The sequence below is a fragment of the Centropristis striata genome, chromosome 13 (genome assembly GCF_030273125.1).
Source record: "Centropristis striata isolate RG_2023a ecotype Rhode Island chromosome 13, C.striata_1.0, whole genome shotgun sequence".
Classification (NCBI taxonomy): domain Eukaryota; kingdom Metazoa; phylum Chordata; class Actinopteri; order Perciformes; family Serranidae; genus Centropristis; species Centropristis striata.
The window spans coordinates 11,341,464-11,368,217 of NC_081529.1; the positions used below are offsets into that span (position 1 = coordinate 11,341,464).

General features: G+C 39.5%; 7 gene segments (V, D, J or C); all 7 read left to right on the forward strand.

Moving 5' to 3' along the window:
- Nucleotides 1–5,185: 5,185 nt before the first annotated feature.
- LOC131983629 (immunoglobulin heavy variable 3-7-like) lies at nucleotides 5,186–5,726 on the forward strand. The segment is given in 2 exon segments: nucleotides 5,186–5,231; nucleotides 5,310–5,726. Coding segments are annotated over 2 exon segments (360 nt in total).
- A 1,210-nt stretch (nucleotides 5,727–6,936) lies between these two features.
- Nucleotides 6,937–7,371, forward strand: LOC131983468 (Ig heavy chain V region 5A-like). The segment is given in 2 exon segments: nucleotides 6,937–6,976; nucleotides 7,067–7,371. Coding segments are annotated over 2 exon segments (345 nt in total).
- Nucleotides 7,372–10,027: 2,656 nt separating this feature from the next.
- On the forward strand, nucleotides 10,028–10,459 carry LOC131983467 (Ig heavy chain V region 914-like; the record flags this gene model as incomplete). The annotated part of the segment is given in 2 exon segments: nucleotides 10,028–10,076; nucleotides 10,164–10,459. Coding segments are annotated over 2 exon segments (345 nt in total), but the record flags the coding sequence as incomplete, so codon positions are not given.
- A 6,359-nt stretch (nucleotides 10,460–16,818) lies between these two features.
- On the forward strand, nucleotides 16,819–17,288 carry LOC131983336 (Ig heavy chain V region 6.96-like; the record flags this gene model as incomplete). The annotated part of the segment is given in 2 exon segments: nucleotides 16,819–16,873; nucleotides 16,993–17,288. Coding segments are annotated over 2 exon segments (351 nt in total), but the record flags the coding sequence as incomplete, so codon positions are not given.
- A 3,014-nt stretch (nucleotides 17,289–20,302) lies between these two features.
- Nucleotides 20,303–23,006, forward strand: LOC131982979 (Ig heavy chain V region MC101-like). The segment is given in 3 exon segments: nucleotides 20,303–20,345; nucleotides 20,442–20,765; nucleotides 22,804–23,006. Coding segments are annotated over 3 exon segments (570 nt in total).
- Nucleotides 23,007–24,031: 1,025 nt separating this feature from the next.
- LOC131982980 (immunoglobulin heavy variable 3-33-like) lies at nucleotides 24,032–24,482 on the forward strand. The segment is given in 2 exon segments: nucleotides 24,032–24,080; nucleotides 24,169–24,482. Coding segments are annotated over 2 exon segments (363 nt in total).
- A 553-nt stretch (nucleotides 24,483–25,035) lies between these two features.
- LOC131984158 (Ig heavy chain V region 6.96-like) lies at nucleotides 25,036–25,465 on the forward strand (the record flags this gene model as incomplete). The annotated part of the segment is given in 2 exon segments: nucleotides 25,036–25,090; nucleotides 25,170–25,465. Coding segments are annotated over 2 exon segments (351 nt in total), but the record flags the coding sequence as incomplete, so codon positions are not given.
- Nucleotides 25,466–26,754: the final 1,289 nt, after the last annotated feature.

Genomic DNA, 26,754 nt, shown 5'->3' on the forward strand with positions numbered 1-26,754 from the left:
GAGCGGGTTTTCTCCACGCCGGAGGAAGCGCAGGCTTATATTTCAAGGAACATTTCCACACGGGGCTCGTCACAGTGAGTGACTTATGATCAGAACATTTTGAAGTCGTGGCTATTAAGAGACATTTACTGGTCTATGTCTATCACCGTAAGTATGGTACTGTTCTCAGCCGGGTGATAAGTTAAATTTAGCCTTTTTTTCGTATTTCCAGCAATTTCATTTTGTCTGCTTCTGAATATTATTTCTTAGTTTTGTTTGTTTTGTGCCCCCTTGCTGGTGTGTGTGTGCGTGTGTGTGTGTGTGTGGTGTTGTATGAGAGTCCGTAGTTTGTGGATTTAATATCCATGCAGGTGTTAGTGGATGTTTGAGTGGGTGTATACACACATGTGTGGGGGTAAAGAAAAGAGAGGCTGCATTGTTCAATTCTGGTATTTTTTTTATTTTATATACCTATTTCTGCCTGGTTGGTTATTATCAGAGATGTTCTGTTGACTTTGTTATTATTACCAGACACTCAATATAATTGCTTTTATCAGATCACCTGAATACAGCAAATGTTTATTTCAATTTCTTTCTTCTGTTTATTTACGATGACTACAGTTTGTTTACTTGTGTTATTACTTGAGTGCTACAATTGTCAATTAGTTCTGGGAATCTCAATGGATCGTTTAGTGTTAACCCAGTATACTTTAAGTATACTCAGCCTACAGTTAGGAGAGGCTATGGCGACCTGGGTTTTAGAGCAGGTCAGCACAGGGTTTCAAGGCCTTTTTGATATTCTTATTATTTTTGGTTGTATCCTTTTTTCTCATGAGAAACACTCACATTTTTGTATATTTTGTTTAACATTTGTTGACATGTTAGGGACATGTTCCGGGACCTAAAAGCAGTCAGTAACATCCGTGACACCTCTCCTGCTCTCCCCCTGTTGAATGTAATGGCTATAGCAAGTGTTAATTTAGCCAGGGTAGCATAGCTTTCTGGAGTGGGGGAGATTCTTAGCAGTCTCTCTGAAATACTTTGCTTGTTCTCCATGTAAAAGTTCAAGAGCTTCACATCTTGGGTAAATGGCAACACTTGTGGCATATTCCACTTAACCTCCTTAAGAGTGTTTAGTGGGGGGCATTCCAGGTGGCACACCTGGTAGAGCGCATACCACAGAGGCCCAGTCCTCGTGAGCGGGCGGCCCGGGTTCGAATCCGGCTCGGAGCCCTTTCCCGCATGTCTTCCCCTCTGTCTCCCCCTTTCACTCTCAATATCTCTACTGTCAATAAAGCTACAAAATGCCCAAAAAAATCTTTAAAAAAAAAAGTGCTTTAGTGCTTAGTGCTCCAGAGGAGATAAACTCTTCCCATCTGCTACCATGTATATCCCGATACCTTTCGGCATACTCTGCTGTGACATGATCACCAGACATCATAGCATCACTTCTTAACAATACTGGATATTTTCTTTAGACTGTGGCCAAGCTTGAGGGCTAAAGACGGTGTTTGATATGTGTTGGTTTTGGGATCGTATCCTGCTGCCTTCTTCAATGCAGATATAACATGTGGGAAGTTTTTAGGAATGAAGAACTCCTCCACTTTTTTCAGTGGTGTAACCTTTTGAGCTTCAAGGACCATTCTTCCAACTTCTCTGTCATCTTCTGTCTTATGTTGTCATCATTACTGTTCCCTTTGTACTTCAGTTTGTTGAACATATATTGTCCCAGTTGCAGGATGCATTTGTCATTCTGAACAACATGTGACACTTCATCATAGTTCATGTGGGTGAGAATCTTCTGTAGGTCCTCATTAACCTCAAGACCGACAGGTGTGGTAAGAGCATACAGGGATCAACTCTTTTTCTTCCAAATTGGGGTGCATCCTCTTTCGTCTTCTCTGGGCAGACTTTGATATGTTTCCACAATGTTTTTTTGCTAGTAAAGACCTTGACAGTGTGCACAGTGAATTAAATTTTTACCATGTCTGATCTCCTGAGTTTGGTAACGCGCAACAAGATGCCCAGCTCCTTTTCTAACCACATCTGTATTGTGGGAAAAGTTTCCTCTGTTCCTTAGAATGGCCAGCCAAACTTGCCATTCTTTGGAATCTTTTGGATAATAGAATGCTTTTGCAACATCTGGCTTGTTGCTATGAACAGTTTGAAGGTGTCGTGCAATCTTTGATGTTGGCTTGGAACAATAAAGGCAATAGTTCCTCTTGTCATACACTCGACATGCTTGAGTATTTGTGGTATGCAGTACTTCAATTGAACTTTTTTCTGTCTCTGGGCTGATTGTCGAGCTACGGTCTTTCTCAAGTGACTGTTAAACCACTTTCTTTCTCTAGGCAGAGTGGTGTGCTCCTCTTTTTCTGTGGGGAGACTGTGCATTTCTTCCTTTTTCCTAGGCTGAATGGTAGTCTCCTCTTCTTCTTTACTGCATGGTCTTTTTCTGTGCTACTGTCTTTGTCTGGGCTGACTGTTGAGCTGCTTTCTTCATCTGGGCTGTTTCTCGTCACTGTAATCTTGTAGTGTAACTTCTTTAGTGCATTTTTTTTAGTGGACAAACATATGCTGTCACCAGAGTCATTTCCCTGTGTCAGGTATGTAATCAGCATCACTGTAGTCAGTGTGACTGCTCTCATCTGTTGATTTATCTGAGGTATCTTCAGAGAATTGTGGAATTTATGGATTATTAGCAGCCTTTCATTGTATTGAAGGATACCCTGCTGAAATGCCATGTCCACATGCTATTGCAGGAATATTAGCACCATTCAAGCAGTAAAATTGAAAAAAGTTCACACAAAAGAAAAGAAAAATGTTCTCATGCAAAAGAGAAACAAGAATAATGTTACAAAGGAGGATCAAATTCTAAATGTCATACTTAAACATCTATGATATTTCCTAAGGTTTGAATGCAGCCTATCAACTGTTAACAATGAATGTGCACAGCTAATTTAACCACTGTCCGGCAGTATTTACAAGAATGTCAGTGTTTTAAGTTAACAATCTTTTCCAAACAAAGTAGTTTAGAGAGTAGCAGATTTGAAAATTAGACAAACAATACTTAATTACTATAATAAACAGAGAGAGAGAAGCTCACACAAAAAGTCATAGAGACATATTAAGTTAAAAAATGATATAGAAGTTACAAGTCGCATAAGTCAACCTGTAAAGACCTATATTATACTCACATTATCCAGTTGTGCAAGCTGTTGATCAAGAAGCTCACGTTGATGCAAAAGGAGGGAACGATGTCTTTCAATTGCATTGTGTTCTTCCTCTGAGGCCAAGTAGCGTTGATAGCATTTGTCATGGTGCTGCTTCAATTTAGCAATCCTGGACTGAAATGACTACAATGAAAAAGAAGTAGTTAGCACCTTACTAGGTTAACCTACATTAATGTTAGACTACCACAGAGCAAAATCAGTTGAACTCTGTTTGTCTTTGTTGTTGCAAAGTCACATACCTTATTTACACTGGGGGACAATGGTTCCAAGGGTTCAACAGGAACCACAGACTGATGGCTGCCATTTAAGTGGTCATCCACTGATGGTGCGGTCGGAGGAAACATGTAAATCTGCACATCAACAAAGGGACAGAACTGACACACACTATACCCACAAACTAGCATGGATATACAAATGATTGAAGCCCCATCAATCAGTTTTGTAAAGCAGGATGTTGGCTGTCAAGTGTATAAAGGTAGTGTAAGAAGGATGCATACTTTGGGGTCGAAATATCACAGGAAGAATGATGCATTATAAATGTGAACACAGTTTATGGATCAAACTGTAGTGATGGCTGACATGTTCCTATAAAAGGTAAACTTTCTGAGGCACCAATACATAAGGCTGTCTATACAACTGGGGACATTTAACACACATACACACATTCTACCTCTACCGAAATGGGGACACTCACATGATTGGACTCCCCCCCATCATCTATGCATAAGACTGTCCATGCAACTGGGGACATTTCATATGTATGTATATATAAGCCAATAATAACTATTTTGCTCGCTACAAACACCTACACACATACTATCTGAGCCAAACTCAGGACTCACCCACGTGGAGAGCTGGAAAATGACCAATCATAAGAGGCCTGGGGTCAGCCCCGCCCCCAATGTGTCAAAAGTCCTCGCTCCGCGCGAGCAGAGCTCCACGGCGAGCGAGCATGGGGGAGAATCTGCTTCACTCGGTTGCTGAATACGTGCGCGAAGATCAAACAAGTGCGCGTGACACGAAATAAATGCGTGTGCGTGTTATCGATCGCGCAACTTTTGACTCAAATATGACGCTATAGTCCACCTCTGCCTGCTCACTGTGGCGGAACTTTCTCCACCAGCAGTTCATTTCAGTTGATTGCTCTGCTCTGATTGGTCAACTCCACCTGGCCACCTGGTTGCTTAGCTACCAAAGCCTCCTCCCTAACCCCCTCCCTCCTCCAAGACAGACATTCTAACTTAACGGACATGGCGTTTTTTCATAAAGCATGAGACCTTATAACTTGACCATACATTGTCCAATCTCAAACTTGTCATGCATGATGATGGTCCATCACTGACCAGTTCTACATAACAATATTTAATAAATTCTCGCCCTTTTTGATTAGCCACGCCCCCTTGCATAACTAATAAACTGTTTGTCCTAGAAACTTGTATAAGGTGTCAGATTACTCGGCATGGAGTTCCTGTTTAATTGGTGGTTGATTAGCCACGTTCCCTTTTACTATCTAATGAACCGTTTGTCCTAGAGACTTGTATGAGGTGTCTGTGAACTCAGGACAGAGTCCCTGTTTAACTGGTGATTTAATCAACGAGAATCAAGGGCCAGAGGCAAGCACACAATCAAAATTTCTTTAGAAATTTTCTAGTTACCTGTTAATATACAAGCAGTAGTAAAACTCAAAACGTTGTGTATGTTGCATTGGATATTATCTGCATTAAATGACTGCATTCAAATGTTACAAAGTGACTTTCAGTTAAATAAACATTATAATATAATGTTATAATAACTTAACTAAAAAAAAAACTGAATCAGTTAAAAAAAATCAGAATATTAAATAAGTTTGAAGGAAAGATTGAATGGAATACACTGTTCAATCAGAAAGGAGGAGTCAATGCAAAATTCAGATGTCTTCCACCTCTACTTATCTGATTGCAGAGAAGAGGACAGTGGACACACAGTTTAACATGATGGACTATAGGACAGGACTGCTGCTTCTAACTGTCTGCTGGGCAGGTGGAGATTTTCACTGATCTGACATTTCCATTTGTGACTAGCTGACAGATTTTACATGTTTTCTTTTTGTCTTGACAGGTGTTGGTGGTCAGACGCTAACAGAATCTGAACCAGCAGTTAAAAGTCCTGGAGGATCTCACAGATTGACCTGTACAACCTCTGGAATTAACTTTGCTGGCAACTGGATGATCTGGATCAGACAGGCTCCTGGAAAAGGAGTGGAGTGGCTCGCTTTAATCAGAGCTGACAGTTCTGAGATCAACTACTCTCAGTCAGTCAGAGGGCGATTTACCATCTCCAGAGACAACAGCAGAGAGCAGCTGTATCTGCAGATGAACAGTCTGAAGACTGAAGATTCTGCTGTTTATTATTGTGCTCGAGCGACACAGTGACTGGAGTTGGTTGAGCAGCTGTACAAAAACCTACAGTCCTCACCTTCACTCTGCTGGTAGAGGAAAAAGCATTAAGTGGTTTTTAATATTTATATATCACACTTTATTTGATCATTTAAAAAAAAAAAAAATTAGCATGTTGCTTTACAGGATCAGGTTTACTTTTTTTTTGTTTGAACATTATAATAAAAACTACTTCCTGCATTAAACACATTCTTTAAAACTGTCTCTTAGAAATATGAATATTAAATACCAACACATTAAAAACACAAATAAGATCAAAACCATCTGTTTGCTGCAATTAAACTTATGCAAAAAATGTATATAACTACAAATTGTGTATTCTTGTCTAATTTAAAATGACACAACTCACAGACATTAATGTCCTACTAATGTACGACCGACTTTAAAGTTACATTTCATGATAAAATAATGATCTCTCTTTGCATCACATACTGCAGCTTCATTAGAATAATTGATGCAAGCAGACAGCAGTGATCTCTAAAGTGGAGGGACAGTGGAATAATGACACTATTTAACTTTACACACAAAGTGACTTTAAATGAATCAAATGCATATTTTTAATGTAGGTTAATACTTTATGAAGAAAGTTTTTTCATCCTTAATGAAGTATAAAAATATAATGATCAAAGAATCATTGTTGTGTTTTAACTTCAGTTAAATGTGCCGAGAAGTTGTGGAGAGAATATTAACAGTCAGTAATAAAGAATATGTATATCAAGACAAATATAGCGACATATCTCTATGGGCAAGAATAAACCAATATTTTAATTTTTTGGTCACAAAAATAATAAATTTAACCAGGCACCTGCTTAATAATAAATGAATTATTATTTGTATTTCTGACATAACCACACACAGATGAGGGTAAACTATTTTGATCATTATTAAAAGTAAGACATGCACAAATTATAGTAGTTTTCATCTGAGATACATCTTTTGTTTTTGTATTTTGTCATATTTCAGTTCCTGAGCAGCTGTTCTGCTCTAGAGGCTCCAGGTGTCTCTGTATGTCTGTGTCTGCAACATCTGAAGAGACTGAAACCACTAAAAGTGTTTTATTCAAACCTGCAAACCAGCAGCGTCGGAATTAAAGTGTTTATTATATTTGCCTGACTACTACTTGTATATATGTTGGTACCAGACTCTTGTATTGACTCCATTCAGACCAACATTGATGCTTCATATGTTTGATTGTATGCAAACTCAGTGAGCTTCCTTGTTCCTCAGCTATAAAAACATCCCATCAGGCTGTCAGTGGAGTTCACAGCACGTCACTTTCTACATAAACCATGTTCTCTGTAGCTCTGCTGCTGCTGTTGGCAGCTGGATGTGAGTCTCTCTGCATTTGGTAAAGTCATCACTTCTTCTTTTGTAGTTTAACTTTATAATTTGTCACAAAACATTTTCTTTTTCCAACAGGTATAAAGTGTGACACGCTGACTCAGCCAGCCTCTGTGACTGTGCAGCCAGGTCAACGTCTGACCATCACCTGTCAGGTCTCTTATTCTCTTAGCAGCTACTACACAGCTTGGATCAGACAGCCTGCAGGGAAAGGACTGGAGTGGATTGGAATAAAATATACTAGTACTTCATACTACAAAGATTCACTAAAGAACAAGTTCAGTATCAGCCTCGACTCTTCCAGCAACACAGTGACTCTAAACGGACAGAATGTGCAGCCTGAAGACACTGCTGTGTATTACTGTGCCAGAGAGCCACAGTGACACAAAGCATCAGTAGAGCTGAACAGAAACCCCTCAGTGCCTGAACACTTGTAACATGAAGCCACCAGAGGAGGAGCCCTCAGACCACTAATGACTTCAACACCAGCTCACTGTTACAGTAAACAGGAAGTCTAAGAACAAAGGTTCTTCATCTTATTTTACAGCAATTTTTTACATCTCTTTAAATGCTTTTAGGCTACAATCACCAACAAACCATTGATAAATATTACACTTTACAAATAATATAATCAATTAACCTATCATATCTTCAAACGTTAAACTTATTGTTTTGACCTTTAATTGTTTAAATATACATATTTGGTCTAACAATACAAGAAATATTCCAAACAGCAGAAGTTACAAGCCACGTGACACAAATCTTTAAACTTTAAAGAAAAATAATTTCAGGAGACATGAGATGTTTTAACCCTGTAAGACCCAGTGTTGCAGAATTACAACAATTTCGGTTATCCCCAAAAAACCTCTAAATTTTTTATTTTTTTTTGGTTCAACCACATTAACATGATCATTGGGTCCTATTGTTTGTTCTCACAATGCGATTGGATCCAACATTTGTATATAAGGCCCGCCCTAGGGTCAAGAAGTCACACAACTTCCAATTTTTTGATCGGGCAACATCCCTTCGATTTACTGGACTGGATTAATCTGATTCAAGTAAGTAAAATGCTTTGAATATTTTTTTTGTGTTTATTACAGTGTCTAGAACATGAACATATGTAGTGTTTGTGGAAAATGTGCCCTACATTTTATTTAGAGCTTGTTTTATAAGTGTTGCAATATTACAACGTTGGGTCAGAGTGGTAGTCAAAACAGCCCTGTTTTTGAGAGGAACTTCAATTAAAATGTTTACAATATAACTTTAAACTACACATGATTTACACATTCTAGCCTGAGCCTTATATTGAATTACATATTTATTGTATTAGAAACTAAAGTGCAAAGATTTATTGCTGTATCTAAACATTTTAATTTACTTATAATGATTTTTAACCACCTTCAACACTCAGTATTTTCTCCTTATCACAGAATGCAGGACTTTTTACCAAAGAAATTCTGTTTGTGCATATCTGCCCTTTGTCTTAGTCTCTATTGATAAGAAAATGCTCCTATCAATTCATAGTCAAAGCAGTTGTGGGGGATGCTCCTGGTGCACTTGTTGCATTGTTCTGGAACAGGTGCTAATGTTCAGGAATGTAAGGTGTGGTTGTAAGGTGGAGGCTACATGCATTCCTTTTAGGATGATAATCACAGTCTACGATAGGTCAATCATACAGTATTGTATGGCCTGTGAAATGTGTGAATTGGCTACTTCAGTGCAATGTGTAAACACTTCAAAATGAAATCAGTCTCCCCACCACCCCATCTTTCCTGCTCGTCATCCGGAATCTAGTAAGCATGTGTGCTATTTGTATATACAGTGTACATTTGTTTCAATTTTATTTTTTCCATTTCAGAATGCCACCAGCAAAGAGAGATCCTCGATACAGTGTGCAGGACGTAATTTCCATCGTCCAAAACGGAGAGAGTGATGTGGACCTTGATTTTGACGACACTGATGCAAGTGACAAAGAATCAGATAGCCACCAAAGATAGTCACCAAAACCTACATTGACGTTGGAAGGCCTTACATTGCCATCGGCAGGCAACAGGAGCCCAGACGCAGCAGGGAGCCCTTCGGATGCTGTAAAGAGACCATCCTTGGGTGATGGGAGTCCAAACGGTCCCTCCTCCAAAAAAACATGTGCATACCCCCCTCTGGATGTGCGCAGAGACCTCACTGGACACTTTCCATACAAGACGACAAGAGGACGCTGCAGACATTGCAGTAAAGGGTATACAAATACCCAATGCAGCAAGTGTGATGTCCGCCTCTGCTTTTCAGAGGACAAGAACTGCTTCTGGGACTATCACTGCAACTGACTGCAACTTAAAATGTAAATAATGTAAATAAATGTCAAAGTGCTTGTTTGAATAAATCACACTTCATAACAACATGACTAAGATTATTATTCATGCTATATACTGGTTTGGGAAAAGCAAAACCCTGCAAATGAATCCTTAGTTCTGTACTGTTGTTCAGACAATGAGTGGAAATACAGGAGATTCTGCTACCCATTAAGCCCAACATTGCAATATTACAACGTTTCCGTAAAAACTTACTAAAACATAAATTTTTTGAAAACACTCCATTTTCACCCCCAAAGGCCTCCTACAACAACATCTTAATGGTTGAATTTTTTTTTTTTGCGTTTTTCTATATCTGGGTTTTACAGGGTTAAGGCGATTTTCATATTAAATGACCTGAAACCAGAATAATCATAACAACATTTAATAAGCTTTAATTTACAAACAGTAGCAAAACTGTGTTGTGTGTATGTTGAATTGGGTAATTATCCACAGATAAAATTAATTTACAGTTAAGTCAGCATTATAATATAATGTTATAATAACTTGAGTTTAAAAAAAATGAATGAGTTAGAAGAAAGTGAAAGGATTAAATTAGTTTTGTGGAGAGATTGAATGGAAGACACTGATCAACCAGAAAGGAGGAGTCAATGCAAAACTCAGATGTCTTCCACCTCTACTTATCTGACTGCAGAGAGGAGGACAGAGGACAGTGGACACACAGTTTAACATGATGGACTATAGGACAGGACTGCTGCTTCTAACTGTCTGCTGGGCAGGTGAACAGTTTCTCAGATATTAATGATACGTTTCTTCTATTAGTGTCACTCGCTTATTTCACTCAATGTTTTTTGTTCTATTCACAGGTGTCGATGGTCAGACTCTGACAGAATCTGAACCAGCAGTTAAAAGTCCTGGAGGATCTCACAGATTGACCTGTACAGTCTCTGGATTTTCACTTGGTAGCTACTATATGGGCTGGATCAGACAGGCTCCTGGGAAAGGACTGGAGTGGATCTCCAGTATTAGCAATGGTGGCAGCCAGTTCTACTCTCAGTCAGTCAGAGGGCGGTTTACCATCTCCAGAGACGACAGCAGACAGCAGCTGTATCTGCAGATGAACAGTCTGAAGACTGAAGATTCTGCTGTTTATTATTGTGCTCGAGACTCACAGTGACTGGAGTTGGTTGAGCAGCTGTACAAAAACCTACAGTCCTCATTCTTACTGGGCTGATAGAAAATAAAGTGTTTTTCATGAATTGTTTTTAATTAAATTATTTGTGTTAAATTTAATATAAAAGTGTTTTGTATTAAAAATGAATTCATAATTTTCCCTGCATACACATCATGAAAACCTAAAAACACAGAATAAAGACAACAACAACAACAACAACAACAACAACAACAACGTGATTGCTAGATTGAAACAACCAGAAAGTCTTTACATTTCTACACAAAGACACAATAATTTCTGTAAATATTGTGAAATCTTATGATTCTAATGTTTGTTTTGTGATTGATCACTTTATTTATAGTCCAAAGTATCCACTATTGTTGTCACTAAATATAACAGCTTGGTTGGCATCAAGCTCCTGTATATGTGTTTTTGCAGGTAAAAACTCCTTCATGAATCTGACCGAGACTTTTCTTAGGATCTTTCTTCAGAACAAATATATGAAAATACTTTCAGAAGATGTTGGTGAGGAGGCCCATTGTGAAAATCTTTTTATCTTTTTTATGATTAATAAATCATTACTTTCTAACCCTTAAACACACAATTATATAAATGTCTTTCTTTAAATCACTTGGTAACCAATCAGTGAAGTAAAAATAAAAACAGCTGAATGTGAATGTGGAACCAGTTTCAGGTCATTTGCTCTCTGCAGTCTCACCCTCTCTGCTTTCATAGTCAAGAACCACATGTTTACCCCTTTAATATTTCTGATGTATATAAAATATGTTGACCAGTTATACCTTGCGATATAAATATCTGCATCATAAAATTTTCACATTTCACATTTTTTCTATATTAACCTGCACTAACTTCACAAACTTTAAGACAGTAAATCAAATCATCAAATTAACTAGATAGATACACTGAAATCGATATATGATACATTTTTTCTTACACCCCAACATAATCTGGACGCTCTGAAGGTAATAAAAAAGAAATGTAAATACATGCAAATAAATGTTTCTTATAAGGAAGTGTGTGTGTGTGTGTGTGTGTGTGTGTGTGTGTGTGTGTCAGTGAGAGGACAGAAGAGCTCACATCAGTTCAGCTTCAACATCAACCATGTTCTCTGTAGCTCTGATACTGCTGCTGGCAGCTGGATCCTGTGAACAGCTTTTAGTGGATTCACACTAATAAACACATTAGAAACACTGAATATTCACATGAATGATGGAGATCATGTTGATTTGTGTTTCCACAGGTGTGAACAGTATTGATCTCATGCAGCCAGACATCAAAATAATGCTCTGAAGAACAAGTTCAGCTCCAGCAGAGACACGTCTGCTCTAACAGGTACTCTAAAAGACAGAATCTGCAGCCTGAGGACACAGCTGTGTATTACTGTGTCCGTGTAGCTCCACAGTGATACACACCACCAACAGACCTGCACAAATACTCAGCAACCATGTGACTTAACCACAAAACCAACTTCTAAATGTGAACATTAATAAAATAAACACTATTTACTCTAAATAACTTTTGTTTTACCCACAATGCAAAATGTACATGACACATTTTAAAAAATAAATGCATCTGTTGTGTATTTGTAGAAGAGATGAGGAGCCTCTTTTCCTGTTTTAATAGGGAGCAATAACATCTGATAACTTCACTATAACCTAAACAGCAGCTCTGTCTCCTCACAAATACATAATGAGAGGTAAATGTCACTCTTGTTATTGGGCCAATGTGGAAAATAAAGCTCTGATCAGCTTCACCGTGAGTTAAAGATTGTCATTGTAGATCGTTGTAGTTTAAATATTTTTCCATCAGTTCAGAAATGAGTTTCCAGGGCTTTGATATTTGAGTTTCCTCTGCTGTTGTAGAGATACTGTACTTATAGAAATGTGTCACATGTTCCTTTTTAAACCTGCAGAGGGAGGTCTATGCAAACTCTTGCTCTCTTATAAACACACCATCAGAAACTGAGAGCGTTTCTATATTTCTGAAACACTCAGGTCAGAAAGCTCTGAACTACAGTGTTCATCACAGAATGGACAATGCAATTATCTGGAGTTTATTATTTGCAGTTGCTATTCATGGTGAGAAAATCAATGGTGCTTTTTAAATGTCAGACCTGTGATTTACAAGTTTGATGGATAATAATCAAAATGTTTCTACTTCCAGGAGTTTGGAGTGAGATCAAACTGGAGCAGTCTCCCTCTGAGGGGAAGAGACCTGGAGAGACAGTGTAGATGTCATGCATCATATCTGGTTATAGCATGACGAGCTATAATATTCACTGGATACGACAGAGGTCAGGGAAAGCTCTGGAGTGGATTGGGAGGATGGACACAGGCTCAAACTCTGCTATCTACGGCAGCTCCTTTCAAAGCCGTTTCATCATGACTGAAGATGTTCCCAGCAGCACTCAGGACCTCGAGGTCAAGAGCCTGACAGCAGAAGATTCTGCTGTTTACTTCTGTGCTCGAGAGACACAGTGACTGAAGACAGTAGAGCAGCTGCACAAAAACCTCCACAGACAACAAACAGCAAAGTGATCTCAATGATATCTGAGTTTTCTCACCATAATCCAGTTAACATCATCTGTGGATTGTCCATCCATCCATCCATTCTAGTCCGCTTATTCGGGGCCGGGTCGCGGGGGCAGCAGGCTAAGCAGGGCATTCCAGGCGCCCCTCTCCCCAGCCACAACGTCCAGCTCCTCCTGGGGGACCCCGAGGCGTTCCCAGACCAGGCGAGAGATATAATCCCTCCTCCGTGTTCTGGGTCTTCCCCGGGGCCTCCTACCAGTTGGACGTGCCTGGAACACCTCTTACCAGATGCATAAACCACCTCAACTGGCTCCTTTCGACGTGAAGGAGCAGCGTCTCTACTCCGAGCTCCCTCCGGATGTCTGAGCTCCTCACCCTATCTCTAAGGCTGAGCCCAGCCACCCTACGGAGGAAACTCATTTCAGCCGCTTGTATCTGCGATCTTGTTCTTTCGGTCACTACCCAAAGCTCATGACCAAAGGTGAGGGTTGGATCGTAGATGGACCGGTAAATCGAGAGCTTTGCCTTCAGGCTCAGCTCCTTCTTCGCCACTACGGTCCGGTACAACGCCCGCATTACTGCTGACGCCGCACCAAGCCGCCTGTCCATCTCACGCTCCGTTTTACCCTCACTCGTGAACAAGACCCCGAGATACTTGAACTCCCTCGCTTGAGGCAGTACCTCTCTGCCCACCCAGAGGGGGCAATCCACCGTTTTCCGGCAGAGAACCATGGCCTCAGACATGGAGGAGCTGACTCTCATCCCAACCGCTTCGCACTCGGCTGCAAACCGCCCCAGTGAGTGTTGAAGATCCCGGCTTGATGAAGCCAAAAGAACCACATCATCTGCAAAAAGCAGAGATGCAATTCTAAGGTCACCAAACCGGATCCCTTCCTCCCCCCGGCTGCGACTTCAGATCCTGTCCGTGAAGACCACGAACAGAATCGGAGACAAGGGGCAACCCTGGCGGAGCCCAACACCCACTGGGAACGTGTTTGACATTGTGCCGAGTATGCGGACACAGCTCTCACTTTGGTTATATAGGGACCGATAGCTCGTAGCAACGAGCCCAGTACCCCATATTCCCGCAGTACCCCCCACAAGACTCCCCCGAGGGACAATCTGTGGATTGTATAAACCTTATATTAATGAGTTGTTTGAATTGTCTTTATGATGTTACATTAGTCAGCCACAAAAAAAAACATCAACAGTTATTAAGACTAACAAGGAACAAGGAAATGGTTTAAATATTTAATAACACTAGAACCAACAACAGGTGAAATTGACCTGTGGCTGTTTTTCAACTGTACGTTACATTGTTTCATTAAAATATTTTATCCTCCCAGTCTTTGACTTTTCGTAAAAGTGCATTATGCAGCACTCCTGATTGTTAAATTATCAAGATAAATCAGGATTTTAAGAAACGGCCATCAGTGGATATAATTTTTTAAAATTAGTTGTATATAATCCTTTCAGTGAAGAAGAGTCGGGTGGTTGGGAGGCCTCACAACTGAAGAAATTACGAAATATAATATATAAGCATATATTGGACATGAATCATGAAGTTGTTCTGCTGTACAGAGATACATAGCACCATCTCATGGCTTTAATGAAGATGCTTAACTAATCAAACAGCTATTATTTTTCATGATTATGCAAATTTGAATGCACATTTTTTAAAAATGTATTCAAATTCAAATTGACTGAAGACAGTGGAGTAGCTGCACAAAAACACGTGCAAAATCACTTTAATATATCCACATTAAATTTTACATACTTTACTATGAAGTGAGTTTATTGTTCTCCTCATGATGTTACATCACTCACAGTCCCTTTAATTCTCTCAACATTATCTAATCCTGAATTATATCTGTCATTAGTACAAACAATGTTTAAATGCTGTAAAATGGTCACATAAGAATGAACTCACCGTCAGAAATCTAAATAGATTCATTAGATTTATATAAATGTAAAGCTCTCATGTGCAGAACTTTATGCTCAAAGTGACTGATGAGACACAGAGTCATGATACTCAGATGTTATAATTCAACACATGAGAATAAACCTTGTATGCTCATGTGTTGGATACAGTCTATGGTCTGAAACAAGATGAACTTTAGTGTATTTGTAGAGCAAATGTTGGAGTGGTCTTAATATTGTCAGACTATAGGTATATAAGTATATTATATTATTAGACATTATTTTCCCAGTTTCATTAAATATTTCTAGTCCACTGATTTCCTCCCTGTGAGGAGGAGTCAATGCAAAACTCAGATGTCTTCCACCTCTACTTATCTGACTGCAGAGAGGAGGACAGAGGACAGTGGACACACAGTTTAACATGATGGACTATAGGACAGGACTGCTGCTTCTAACTGTCTACTGGGCAGGTGGAGACTTTTCTTAATTTTACACAGACCATATTTGTGTCGCCAATTTATTGAATTTATTTTTTTCTTGTATCTTCTTGACTGACAGGTGTTGATGGTCAGACTCTGACAGAATCTGAACCAGCAGTTAAAAGTCCTGGAGGATCTCACAGATTGACCTGTACAACCTCTGGTTTTAACTTTGTTGGCTCTTGGATGGCCTGGATCAGACAGGCTCCTGGAAAAGGACTGGAGTGGGTTGGTGCTATTACTAATGGTGGTGGTAGCATCTACTACTCTCAGTCAGTCAGAGGCCGGTGACAATACATACAACAAATGACACTACCATGAGGACTATACTAGTTATTTTCACACATACCAACAGGTGGCAGTAGAAGGCAAGAAGTCAAATAATTAGTATGACAGTGTCTCTTAACACAAACAAACACTGTGAGAGCCACAGCTGATTCTGTGGTTTGTGACTTCCTGTTTTGCCAAGTTGAAAGATGGCTCATGATGTTCCCACTACATTGTAACAGCAAGTCATGAAAAATATATTTGGACATTTATGCATGATATGTTCATGCATAAGTGAAATGACAACATATACACTACTGGTCAAAAGTTTTAGAACACACCAACTTTTCCAGAATTGAATTGAAAATTATGCAGTTTAATGACTCAGTGTACTCTGAAATGAATGCATATTTGCAACATTTAAAATTCTTTCTTGAGCATGATAGTGTTTTGAAAGTAAAAAAAAGATTCAAAATCACATTTTATGTTGGACTTAAGAATTAAAAAAAAGACACAAAATGACCAAAAAAAGACACAAAATGACTAAAAAAAGAAACAAAATGACCAAAAAAAGACACAAAATGACTTACAAAGACATGAAAATAATTAAAAAATGGACAAAATAGCCCAAGACTCCATAGAGTTAAGTTGTTAACCCATTTCTTGTTCCCTGAAAAAGGCATACTTGTATAATTATGAAATGTACATTATTTTTCAGTTTTGGTTAAGCTTACCTTTTTTTATTTACCTCTGGCAGTTCACCACTTACCTTTGTACCCTTTCCTGTTTACCTGTTCATTTGACTTGAACTGCTTGAATTTCAATAAAAAACTGGAAAAATTGGGGTGTTCTAAAACTTTTGACCGGTAGTGTATTTAATTTGATTATAAATATTTGAAGGTACCTGAATTATTTGGAAAGCATTAATGAAATCATCACAATTACCATAATAGTAATACAAAATGATATAAGCCAAATGTTTTCTAGAGATGTGGTGTTTGTCTCTGAGGAGGAGTCAATGCAAATCTGTGACGTCTTCCATCTCTACATATGTGTTGCAGAGTTAAGGACAGACACTAAATCACTGACATACACACTGCAGACTGGACAGAGACAACTGGCTTTCACAATGATCACACCTGATTATTTGCTTGTTTTTCTCATCCTGTCAATTAACTGGGCAGGTAAGAACAATAACTGTTTTTCTGCCAATTAACTGGGCAGGTAAGAACAATAACTGTTTTTCTGCCAAAAACAACATGTCTGCATTACAGTAACTAATGAGGTGTTTAAATGTCTGCAGGTACTGAGGGTCAAACACTGACTGAGTCTGAACCAGTGGTTAAAACACCTGGAGAGTCCCACAGACTGACCTGCACATATTCTGGCTTCAGTAGTGATATACACGCTGCTTGGATCAGACAGGCTGCTGGAAAGGGACTGGAGTGGCTCGCCTGGATTCAAAGTGATAGCAGCTACATCTACTACTCTCAGTCAGTCAGAGGGCAGTTTACCATCTCCAGAGACAACAGCAGAAAGCAGGTGTATCTGCAGATGAACAGTCTGAAGACTGAAGACACTGCTGTGTATTACTGTGCCAGAGAGCCACAGTGACACAAACCATCAGTAGAGCTGAACAAAAACCCCTCAGTGCCTGAACACTTGTAACATGAAGCCACCAGAGGAGGAGCCCTCAGACCACTAATGATTTCAACACCAGCTCTCTGTTTCAGTAAACAGGAAGTCTAAGAACAAAGGTTCTTCATTTCATTTTACAGCAATATTTTATTTCAAATAAATATTTAATTACTGCTTTCGTGGCTGAAACAAAAATCTTCAGCCAACTTCATTATGATCAAACCCAAACTTAACAATCCAAACTGTCTGAGATTTAAGTTCCACCTTCTCTTTGTTCAACTTGAAGAACAACACCTGGAAGTTTCATCTTCATTTAGAATTATTTGAATATACTTTAGTCAGCTGATTTAGTATCAATAGTATGTAAATCGTCCTTCTTGTGTTGCCTCATAAAGAAGTGAAGTGTGTGTGTGTGTGTGTGTGTGTGTGTGCATGAGGGGTATTTCATGCCAGCGAACTATACTAAAACTCATGTACAGCTCCTATGCGATGACATCAAACCTCTAACGTGCGCATGTAAATTAGACGAGCGTCACATAGGCATCACGCAGACGCTTCACACGCGTTGTTGCTCATACGCCTACGTGACGGCTGCGTGACGGGTGAACTACGCCTCAAATACGTGACATGAAGACCAGCGTGACTGTTAAGTACAATTCTACATGAGCGCACAGACACACGCTGTGTAGTGTGTGTGGAAATCTAACAGCAAGGGGGATTCAGGCCACGAGCGAACGTAGCGGACGCCTGTGTGCACGCTCGTCTCAATGTACAAATAATTATTTACTTTATGATGACAATTTTTGAGTTTAACAGCTGCTTCGCTCACAATTAAAGCAGTCCATGTATCACCAAGAGAGACCGATGAGACAGTTTAGGCTGTTTCAAGTCTACACGTGCATATGTTAAGGCGTCTGAAGCGTTGGCTTTAGGACAATAACACACACGCAATAACGCGTGTCACGCATGTACGCCTATAACAGTATATCAGGACTGGACCGTTGCTCAGGAACAAACTGAGGAAGAGGCTGTGCGCATTTACACATGACGTCCACTGGATCATCAGGACCTGACAGTTATTCATTTTCTATGTTCTGCAGCATATCTACACAGATCAGCTGTTACACAGAGTCTCAGCTTCATACAGGATTGTTTATAAGAAAGCAGTACTTATAGATGCACTCCAAGCCCCAACAGAGCTGTCAGGATAGTTTTATTTTCAGGTCCGTTTTTATTTTCTTGATAACGAAATCTCTCTCTCTCTCTCTCTCTCTCTCTCTCTCTCTCTCTCTCTCTCTCTAGGTTTGAATGATATCGAATTGATATTTAATGATAGCATGGGTGAAAGGGGTAATTAAAATAATTTCAGCTACTTAAAAATAGTAATAGTAAAGTGAGACGCTCACAGCCAGTTCCCAGTTTCGCGTGCAGACATACAGTTCATTACGTATCAGCTGTAATCATGATATATCCAGTATAAGTATGACTCATTACATACTGGTTAGCAGAATAAACAATTACATTGAAGTTTATTGTTAAATAACTGCTGAAAGAGAAGAAAGAAAATATCCTAATGAAAATTATATACATATATATATATATATATATATATAAATGGCACAAATTGTGTATTTTTTTAAACACATGCATAAGATGTGATGTTTGTCTCTGAGGAGGAGTGTTAGAAATAATCTGTTATTCTGTCTCTGTTGTCTGTCTCTGTGCATGGGGGTCACTATCTTTGTGATGTGTTTGTCACTATCAAATGCATGCGTAATTCACTGTGTGTGTGCCCTCTCTCTATGCATTTATACATTCTTCATGTAAGATGCTTTTGATACAATGATCATGTGCTAATATTGTTTTAAAACTATGATTACTCTAGATACATCAAAGCGAAACACATTTATACCAACTGCTTAAACTTAGTAAGATTCTATCATCATAAAAATATATATTGTATGCTACTTGTATTTTATGTGCACATTGCAACATCTGTGTCTCCACTAATATCTCTGCAAGTCATAACAAGGCAGGAGGTCGTGATTTGGTACCAGGTCAGGACACAGGTATGGTGTCCTGGGCAGAGGAGATTACTTTCTTCTCTGCTTGGTGACATGACGTGTCCACGTATGCAATAAACTGATGAATCAACGGATCAAGAGGGCGGCACTTGGAAGAAGTCTAACTTCAGTTTTTAGTAAAACATTGTTAAGTTAAAAAAAAGGGTTTGAGGGACAGAAGGGGGGTCAGACCTCATGAACTGATCCGCCTTAATCATGTAAATCAGGACAGTGATGTTTGAACCCAGAGATTTCTGCAACTACACATTTTTTGACGTATTGTAATAAAATGTAAAAACTAAGAACTTGGACATCTCCTGCTCATCATTCCCCATCAAACGATCTGCGCAGAGAAATAGGTGAGAGAATTTAGTGTTGCAGTCAGATAATTTAATTTGAAAGGTTTCCTCAATGCATTTCTCTAACAACAGGAAGTCTAAGAACAAAGGTTCTTCATCTCATTTTACAGCAACATTTTATATCAAATAAATTATCTGAAATTATTATCATTGAAACATTGTTGTCTGTACAAAAACCTTTCTAACTACAGTAGAAATTAACCCTTAAAAGTCAGATTATCTTCCATGACATTTTTGGTTCCAGAAAATCTGAATCATTACTGCTTTCATGGCTGAATCAAAAGTCTTTAGCCAACTTCATTATGATCAAAGTCAAACCTAACAATCTAAACTGTCAGAGATTGAAGTTCCACCTTCTCTTTGTTTGAGATGAAGAACAACACCTGAAAGTTTCATCTCCATTGAGAATTATTTGAATGTCAGCTGATTTAGTGTCAACAGTATGTAAATCCGCCTCCTTGTGTTGCCTCATAAAGAAGTGAAGTGAAGTGAAGTGTGTGTGTGTCAGTGAGAGGACAGAAGAGCTCACATCAGTTCAGCTTCAACATCAACCATGTTCTCTGTAGCTCTGATACTGCTGCTGGCAGCTGGATCCTGTGAGCAGCTTTCACTGGATTCACACTAATAAACACATTAGAAACACTGAATATTCACATGAATGATTGAGATCATGTTGATATGTGTTTCCACAGGTGTGAACAGTATTGATCTCATCCAGCCAGACTCAATGGTTGTGCAGCCTGGACAGTCTTTGACCATCAGCTGTCAGGTCTCTGGTTATTCTATGACTGATAACAGCTATGCAACAGGTTGGATCAGACAGTGTGAAGGAAAACCCATGGACTGGATCTCCCATCAGTGGGGTGGTGGTAGCTTAACTCAAAATAATGCTCTGAAGAACAAGTTCAGCTCCAGCAGAGACACGTCTGCTCTAACAATGACTCTAAAAGGACAGAATCTGCAGCCTGAGGACACAGCTGTGTATTACTGTGTCAGAAGAGACACAGTGAGAGATTGTAATAACAGAGTCAAACAAAAACTGCTTCCTCTATTTATTCCACAGGGCACACTCAAGTATATATTAAACATGTATAAAGCATAAAAGCAACAACTCTTTCCACTATGAAACAAGAGACCAAAGCATGACTCACTGCTACCATTGTTCGAGTCAAGTCAAGTCAAAGTTTATTTATAGAGCACATTTAAAACGACCTCAGTTAACCAAAGTGCTGTTCAGTTATTAAAATACAATAAAATCCTACACAAGTATAGTAATACATAAAAACAATTAAAACAATAAAATACTAAAAACAACAAAACAATAAAATAGTAAGAAAAACTCAATCTAAAAAGATAGTTAGAGTTAAAAAATTAAATTAAGGAGTAAAAAGTAAAAAAGCCAAGGATTCTTGCTTAACTGGGACTGAACGCCAAGGAGAATAAATGGGTTTTTAATTTTAAAAAATGTTTTAAAGTGAGAATGTTTGCTTCCATCCATGACTGAGTGTCTTTCAGGCAGTCTAATAAGAGCTGCACAGAGGTTTGGTAATTCATTTTTAGCAGCAAATTTATTTGTACATCATCCGCGTAGCAATGAAATGAGAAGCTATACTTCTGAAATATGAATCCCAGTGGCAACATGTAAATAGAAAAGAGGAGGGGGCCCAAAATAGAACCCTGAGGCACCCCACAGTTCAGGGCAGAAGAGTCTGAGGAATACTGGCCCAGCTGCACAGAGAAGCTCCTATCTGACAGGTAGGACTCAAACCAGTTAAGAGCAGTGCCTTTAATGCCGACAGAGGTGTTTAGGCGAGACAGGAGAATGTTGTGATCAACTGTGTCAAAGGCAGCTGTCAGATCCAGAAGGACCAGGACCACAGAGTTACCAGAGTCCACTGTTAAAAGAAGGTAATTTAAAATTCTTAAAAGCTCCGTTTCTGTGCTATGGCTGGAGCACAGCATGTTTAAAAGCAGCTGGGACACATCCAGACATCAAAGATGAATTAATCAGATCCGTAACACAGGGCCCAATAACATTAAAATCATCCTTAAAGAAACGGGGAGGGATGCTGTGAAAGGACAGGAAGAAGGCCTGAGATGCTGGACAACATCAGTTAACTCTGAGACAGACACTGCTCAAATGTGTCAAAACCTGCAGGGCTAGTGTGGGGGGGGGGGGGGGGGGGGGGGGGACTTAATAAGGACTTAATATCCAAGATCTTGTCAATAAAAAACCTTAAAAAATGTTTACACAGTTCAACTGAAGGAACAACATCATTGTGGTCACAGGGGTTTAAAAGAGTATTGAAAAGGAACTGAGGTTTGTGACTATTGACTGATACAAGATTTGATAAAAACTGAATCTTGGCAGCTTTAACAGCTTTCTGATATTGCAGTGTTACATTAAATAAGACAGCCAAGTGATCAGAAATTTGTTTGTCACAAATCTCACTGACATTTAACTGCAGCCCAAAGGATAATATCAGGTCCAGAGTGTGGCCCTTCTCATGTGCTGCATCACACACAGACTGAGTACGGCTGAAAGAGTCAATAAGATTAAGAAAGTCTTTCACCAGGGGTCCAGATTCACAGCAGACATGGATATTAAAATCTCCAACAATTTAAAAACCGATCATAGTTCACTGCCACTCCTGCCACAAAGTCTGCGAAGTCCTTTATCAAATTCCTATTGAACTGAGGTGGACGTTAGATTAAGGAGCTCAAGACGAGTGTAGAAAAGTTCACAATGAATGTCTGCAGCTCAAAGCTGGAGAAAGTGATCAGCTGTGACATTTGACATTGAAACCTGGATTTAAAAACAGATGCTACTCCTCCACCTCGGCCGGTGGTTCGAGGAGAGTTTAAAGAGACACAGTCGGGGGGAACAACTCGGAGAACTGGATAGACTCACCGTCCTGACTCTGTCAGGATCATAAAATCCAATTCATGTGAAGTGAAGAAGTTATTCAAGATAAAAGCCTTGTTTGCTAGCGATCTAGCATTCAAGAGAGCCAGGTTGAGAGTAATCTCCTCTCCTCCTGGGTGGAAATGCAGCGCAGAGGCTGCAGATTCCTACAATCCACACCGCTGTTGTGGACCTGGTGACACCTGGAAGGGGGTACCTGAAGACAGCCAGCGGCTGGGTCGGAAGGTACAGCAGGCTGGATCCAGAGAAGACATCGCGGCCGAGACCCTCCGACAGGATGGCGAGGATCGGTCCAACAGGAGAGTCTTCTGAGGATCTTCAGTTTCACTAAGACACCAGCTCTCTTTCTGGGTCTTCTGGAACACTTCCTCCATGAAGTGACAGCCGGTACGCACAGCAGGTAAGCTGGCACGGACGCCAAGGGAGGAGGGAGACCTGATCTTTGGTCACCCAAATTAAAGTTTAGTTGTGTTGTTTGAGAAGCTTTAATGTCAGAAAGAGCTTACCTTTCATACATCAGCAAAGCAGAGGAATCTTGGCAAAAACAGCAAAATAAAACAGCAACAAATATCAAAGATAGCAGAGCTGGCAGACGGCAGGCTGCACTCGCTGGCGCCATCCTGCCACGTCTGTATAAAATAAGTTTGTAGGAAAAAAACAACCTCATATGCATGACTGACTACCAGCACATTTTAATACAATGTGAGGATGAGGATGATGATAAATGTGCACATTATCTCTAATGACTTTTGAAAGTTGATTATTTCAAACAAAATGGATACCGTCCTTCTCAAAGACAAAAGGATGCTGGTGGATTTCAAACATTTAAACCAAGTTAAACCAATTAATTCTTCGTTCTTTCGTTTTCACCTGTTTCAAAATATTTATATCAGAATGAAAAAAAATAGTTGGTGTTTGGAGCTTGATCACTCCTTGTGCCTTCATCTGCTGCTCCTTAAGTAACAATAACTTTGGTAATACTACTTCCACAAATTACAATAACAACAATAACACTGATAATTGTAATGTATTGTTGGTGCATCAATCTCATTGAGTAATCTGCAGTGTCAATTTAAATCAAAACTCCTGTACCTCTATCTGTGCCTGTTATGTGTTGGTTTGCTCACTGCCTTGCACTGAATAAAGTAAAAACAGTTTTCACAGGATGTTGTTTTGCAGGGAGAAAAAACAAATATCTTAAAACAAGAATGGACATTACAGTCCCCACCTGGTCACCAAAACCTACAAACATATTAGTCTCTGAAAGGAGGAGTCAATGCAAAACTCAGATGTCTTCCACCTCTACTTATCTGACTGCAGAGAGGAGGACAGAGGACAGTGGACACACAGTTTAACATGATGGACTATAGGACAAGACTGCTGCTTCTAACTGTCTGCTGGGCAGGTGGAGACTTTTCTTCATTTTACTCAGACCATATTTTTGTCACCAGTTTGTTGAATTGAATGTTTTCTTCTATCCTCTTGACTGACAGGTGTTGATGGTCAGACTCTGACAGAATCTGAACCAGCAGTTAAAAGTCCTGGAGGATCTCACAGATTGACCAGTACAGTCTCTGGATTCACATTCAGCAGCTATGGCATGCACTGGGTCAGACAGGCTCCTGGAAAAGGACTGGAGTGGATCGCCTTGATCTACAGTGATGGCAGCAAACAGTTCTACTCTCAGTCAGTCAGAGGGCGGTTTACCATCTCCAGAGACGACAGCAGACAGCAGCTGTATCTGCAGATGAACAGTCTGAAGACTGAGGACACAGCAGTGTATTACTGTGCCAGACACACACAGTGAGAGACATCAATAGCAGAGTCATACAAAAACTGTTACACCACCACGAGGAATCAACTAGTTATTTTCACACATACCAACAGGTGGCAGTAGAAGACAAGAAGTCAAATAATTAGTATGTCTCTAAACACAAACAAACACTGTGAGAGCCACAGCTGATTCTGTGGTTTGTGACTTCCTGTTTTGCCAAGTTGAAAGATGGCTCATGATGTTCCCACTACATTGTAACAGCAAGTCATGAAAAATATATTTTCACCCTTATGCATGATATGTTCATGCATAAGTGAAATAAAAACATATATTTAATTTGATTATAAATATTTTAAGGCAGCTGAATTACTTGGAAAGCATTAATGAAATCATCACAATTACCATAATAGTAATACAAAATTATATAAGCCAAATGTTTTCTAGAGATGTGGTGTTTGTCTCTGAGGAGGAGTCAATGCAAATCTGTGACGTCTTCCATCTCTACATATGTGTTGCAGAGTTAAGGACAGACACTAAATCACTGACATACACACTGCAGACTGGACAGAGACAACTGGCTTTCACAATGATCACACCTGATTATTTGCTTGTTTTTCTCATCCTGTCAATTAACTGGGCAGGTAAGAACAAAAACTGTTTTTCTGCCAAAAACAACATGTCTGCATTACAGTAACTAATGAGGTGTTTAAATGTCTGCAGGTACTGAGGGTCAAACACTGACTGAGTCTGAACCAGTGGTTAAAACACCTGGAGAGTCCCACAGACTGACCTGCACATATTCTGGCTTCAGTAGTGATATACACGCTGCTTGGATCAGACAGGCTGCTGGAAAGGGACTGGAGTGGCTCGCCTGGATTCAAAGTGATAGCAGCTACATCTACTACTCTCAGTCAGTCAGAGGGCGGTTTACCATCTCCAGAGACAACAGCAGAAAGCAGGTGTATCTGCAGATGAACAGTCTGAAGACTGAAGACACTGCTGTGTATTACTGTGCCAGAGAGCCACAGTGACACAAACCATCAGTAGAGCTGAACAAAAACCCCTCAGTGCCTGAACACTTGTAACATGAAGCCACCAGAGGAGGAGCCCTCAGACCACTAATGATTTCAACACCAGCTCTCTGTTTCAGTAAACAGGAAGTCTAAGAACGAAGGTTCTTCATTTCATTTTAGAGCAATATTTTATTTCAAATAAATATTTAATTACTGCTTTCCTGACTGAAACAAAAATCTTCAGCCAACTTCATTATGATCAAACTCAAACTTAACAATCCAAACTGTCTGAGATTTAAGTTCCACCTTCTCTTTGTTCAACTTGAAGAACAACACCTGGAAGTTTCATCTTCATTTAGAATTATTTGAATATACTTTAGTCAGCTGATTTAGTGTCAATAGTATGTAAATCGTCCTTCTTGTGTTGCCTCACGAAGAAGTGAAGTGTGTGTGTGTGTGTGTGTGTGTGTGTGTGTGTGCATGAGGGGTATTTCATGCAAGCGAACTATACTAAAACCAATGTACAGCTCCTATGCGATGACATCAAACCTCTAACGTGTGCATGTAAATTAGATGAGCGTCACCCAATGTTTAACCCAATTCGGCACCTATGCACAGTCCCATTATATTTTACAGGCATTTGTAGTTAACTACTAAGGTAAAACATTTTGTTTATGCTGTATTTTGCTGACTTTCACTTCCCTTTGTATCGTGTGTCAGGCACACAGCCCAATTAAGCCTCAGGTTTTGGCCGGAAAAACTTTAAGTTTATCTGGTACGTACGAGATAGTCTCTCTCTTCATCTATAAGTTATGCTTTCTTATAAACAATCCTGTATGATCCTAAGACGTGTCAGTAGCGAAGGCAGAAATAATATTTCAGGTGGGCCAGTACAAAAATGGATGGACCATCTTTACCCAGAAAAAGGACTCGTAAAAAATGTTGAACTATAAAAATGACAATTAAAGACAAACTGGAAAAACAGTGACTATTTTACTTTGCAACATTATGCATTACAAAGAAAATGACAGCAAAACACTGCCTATAACAAAAGCTCTCCCAACAGAGCTCGATAAAGGCTGTACAGTAAAGACAAAACATGCGTATCGGCTCTATCACACGGCACAATAAATCATTTTATTGCACAAAGTGCCGACTACAGATGAACCCAAACAGTAGATAAGGTGTTAAGGCACAGCATAACATCAGACAGAATTCTCACATTAACGGCGATTGTTGTTTCAGTACCGAGGACAGCTCATGCATAACAGAACGTGCAGATCATACATATT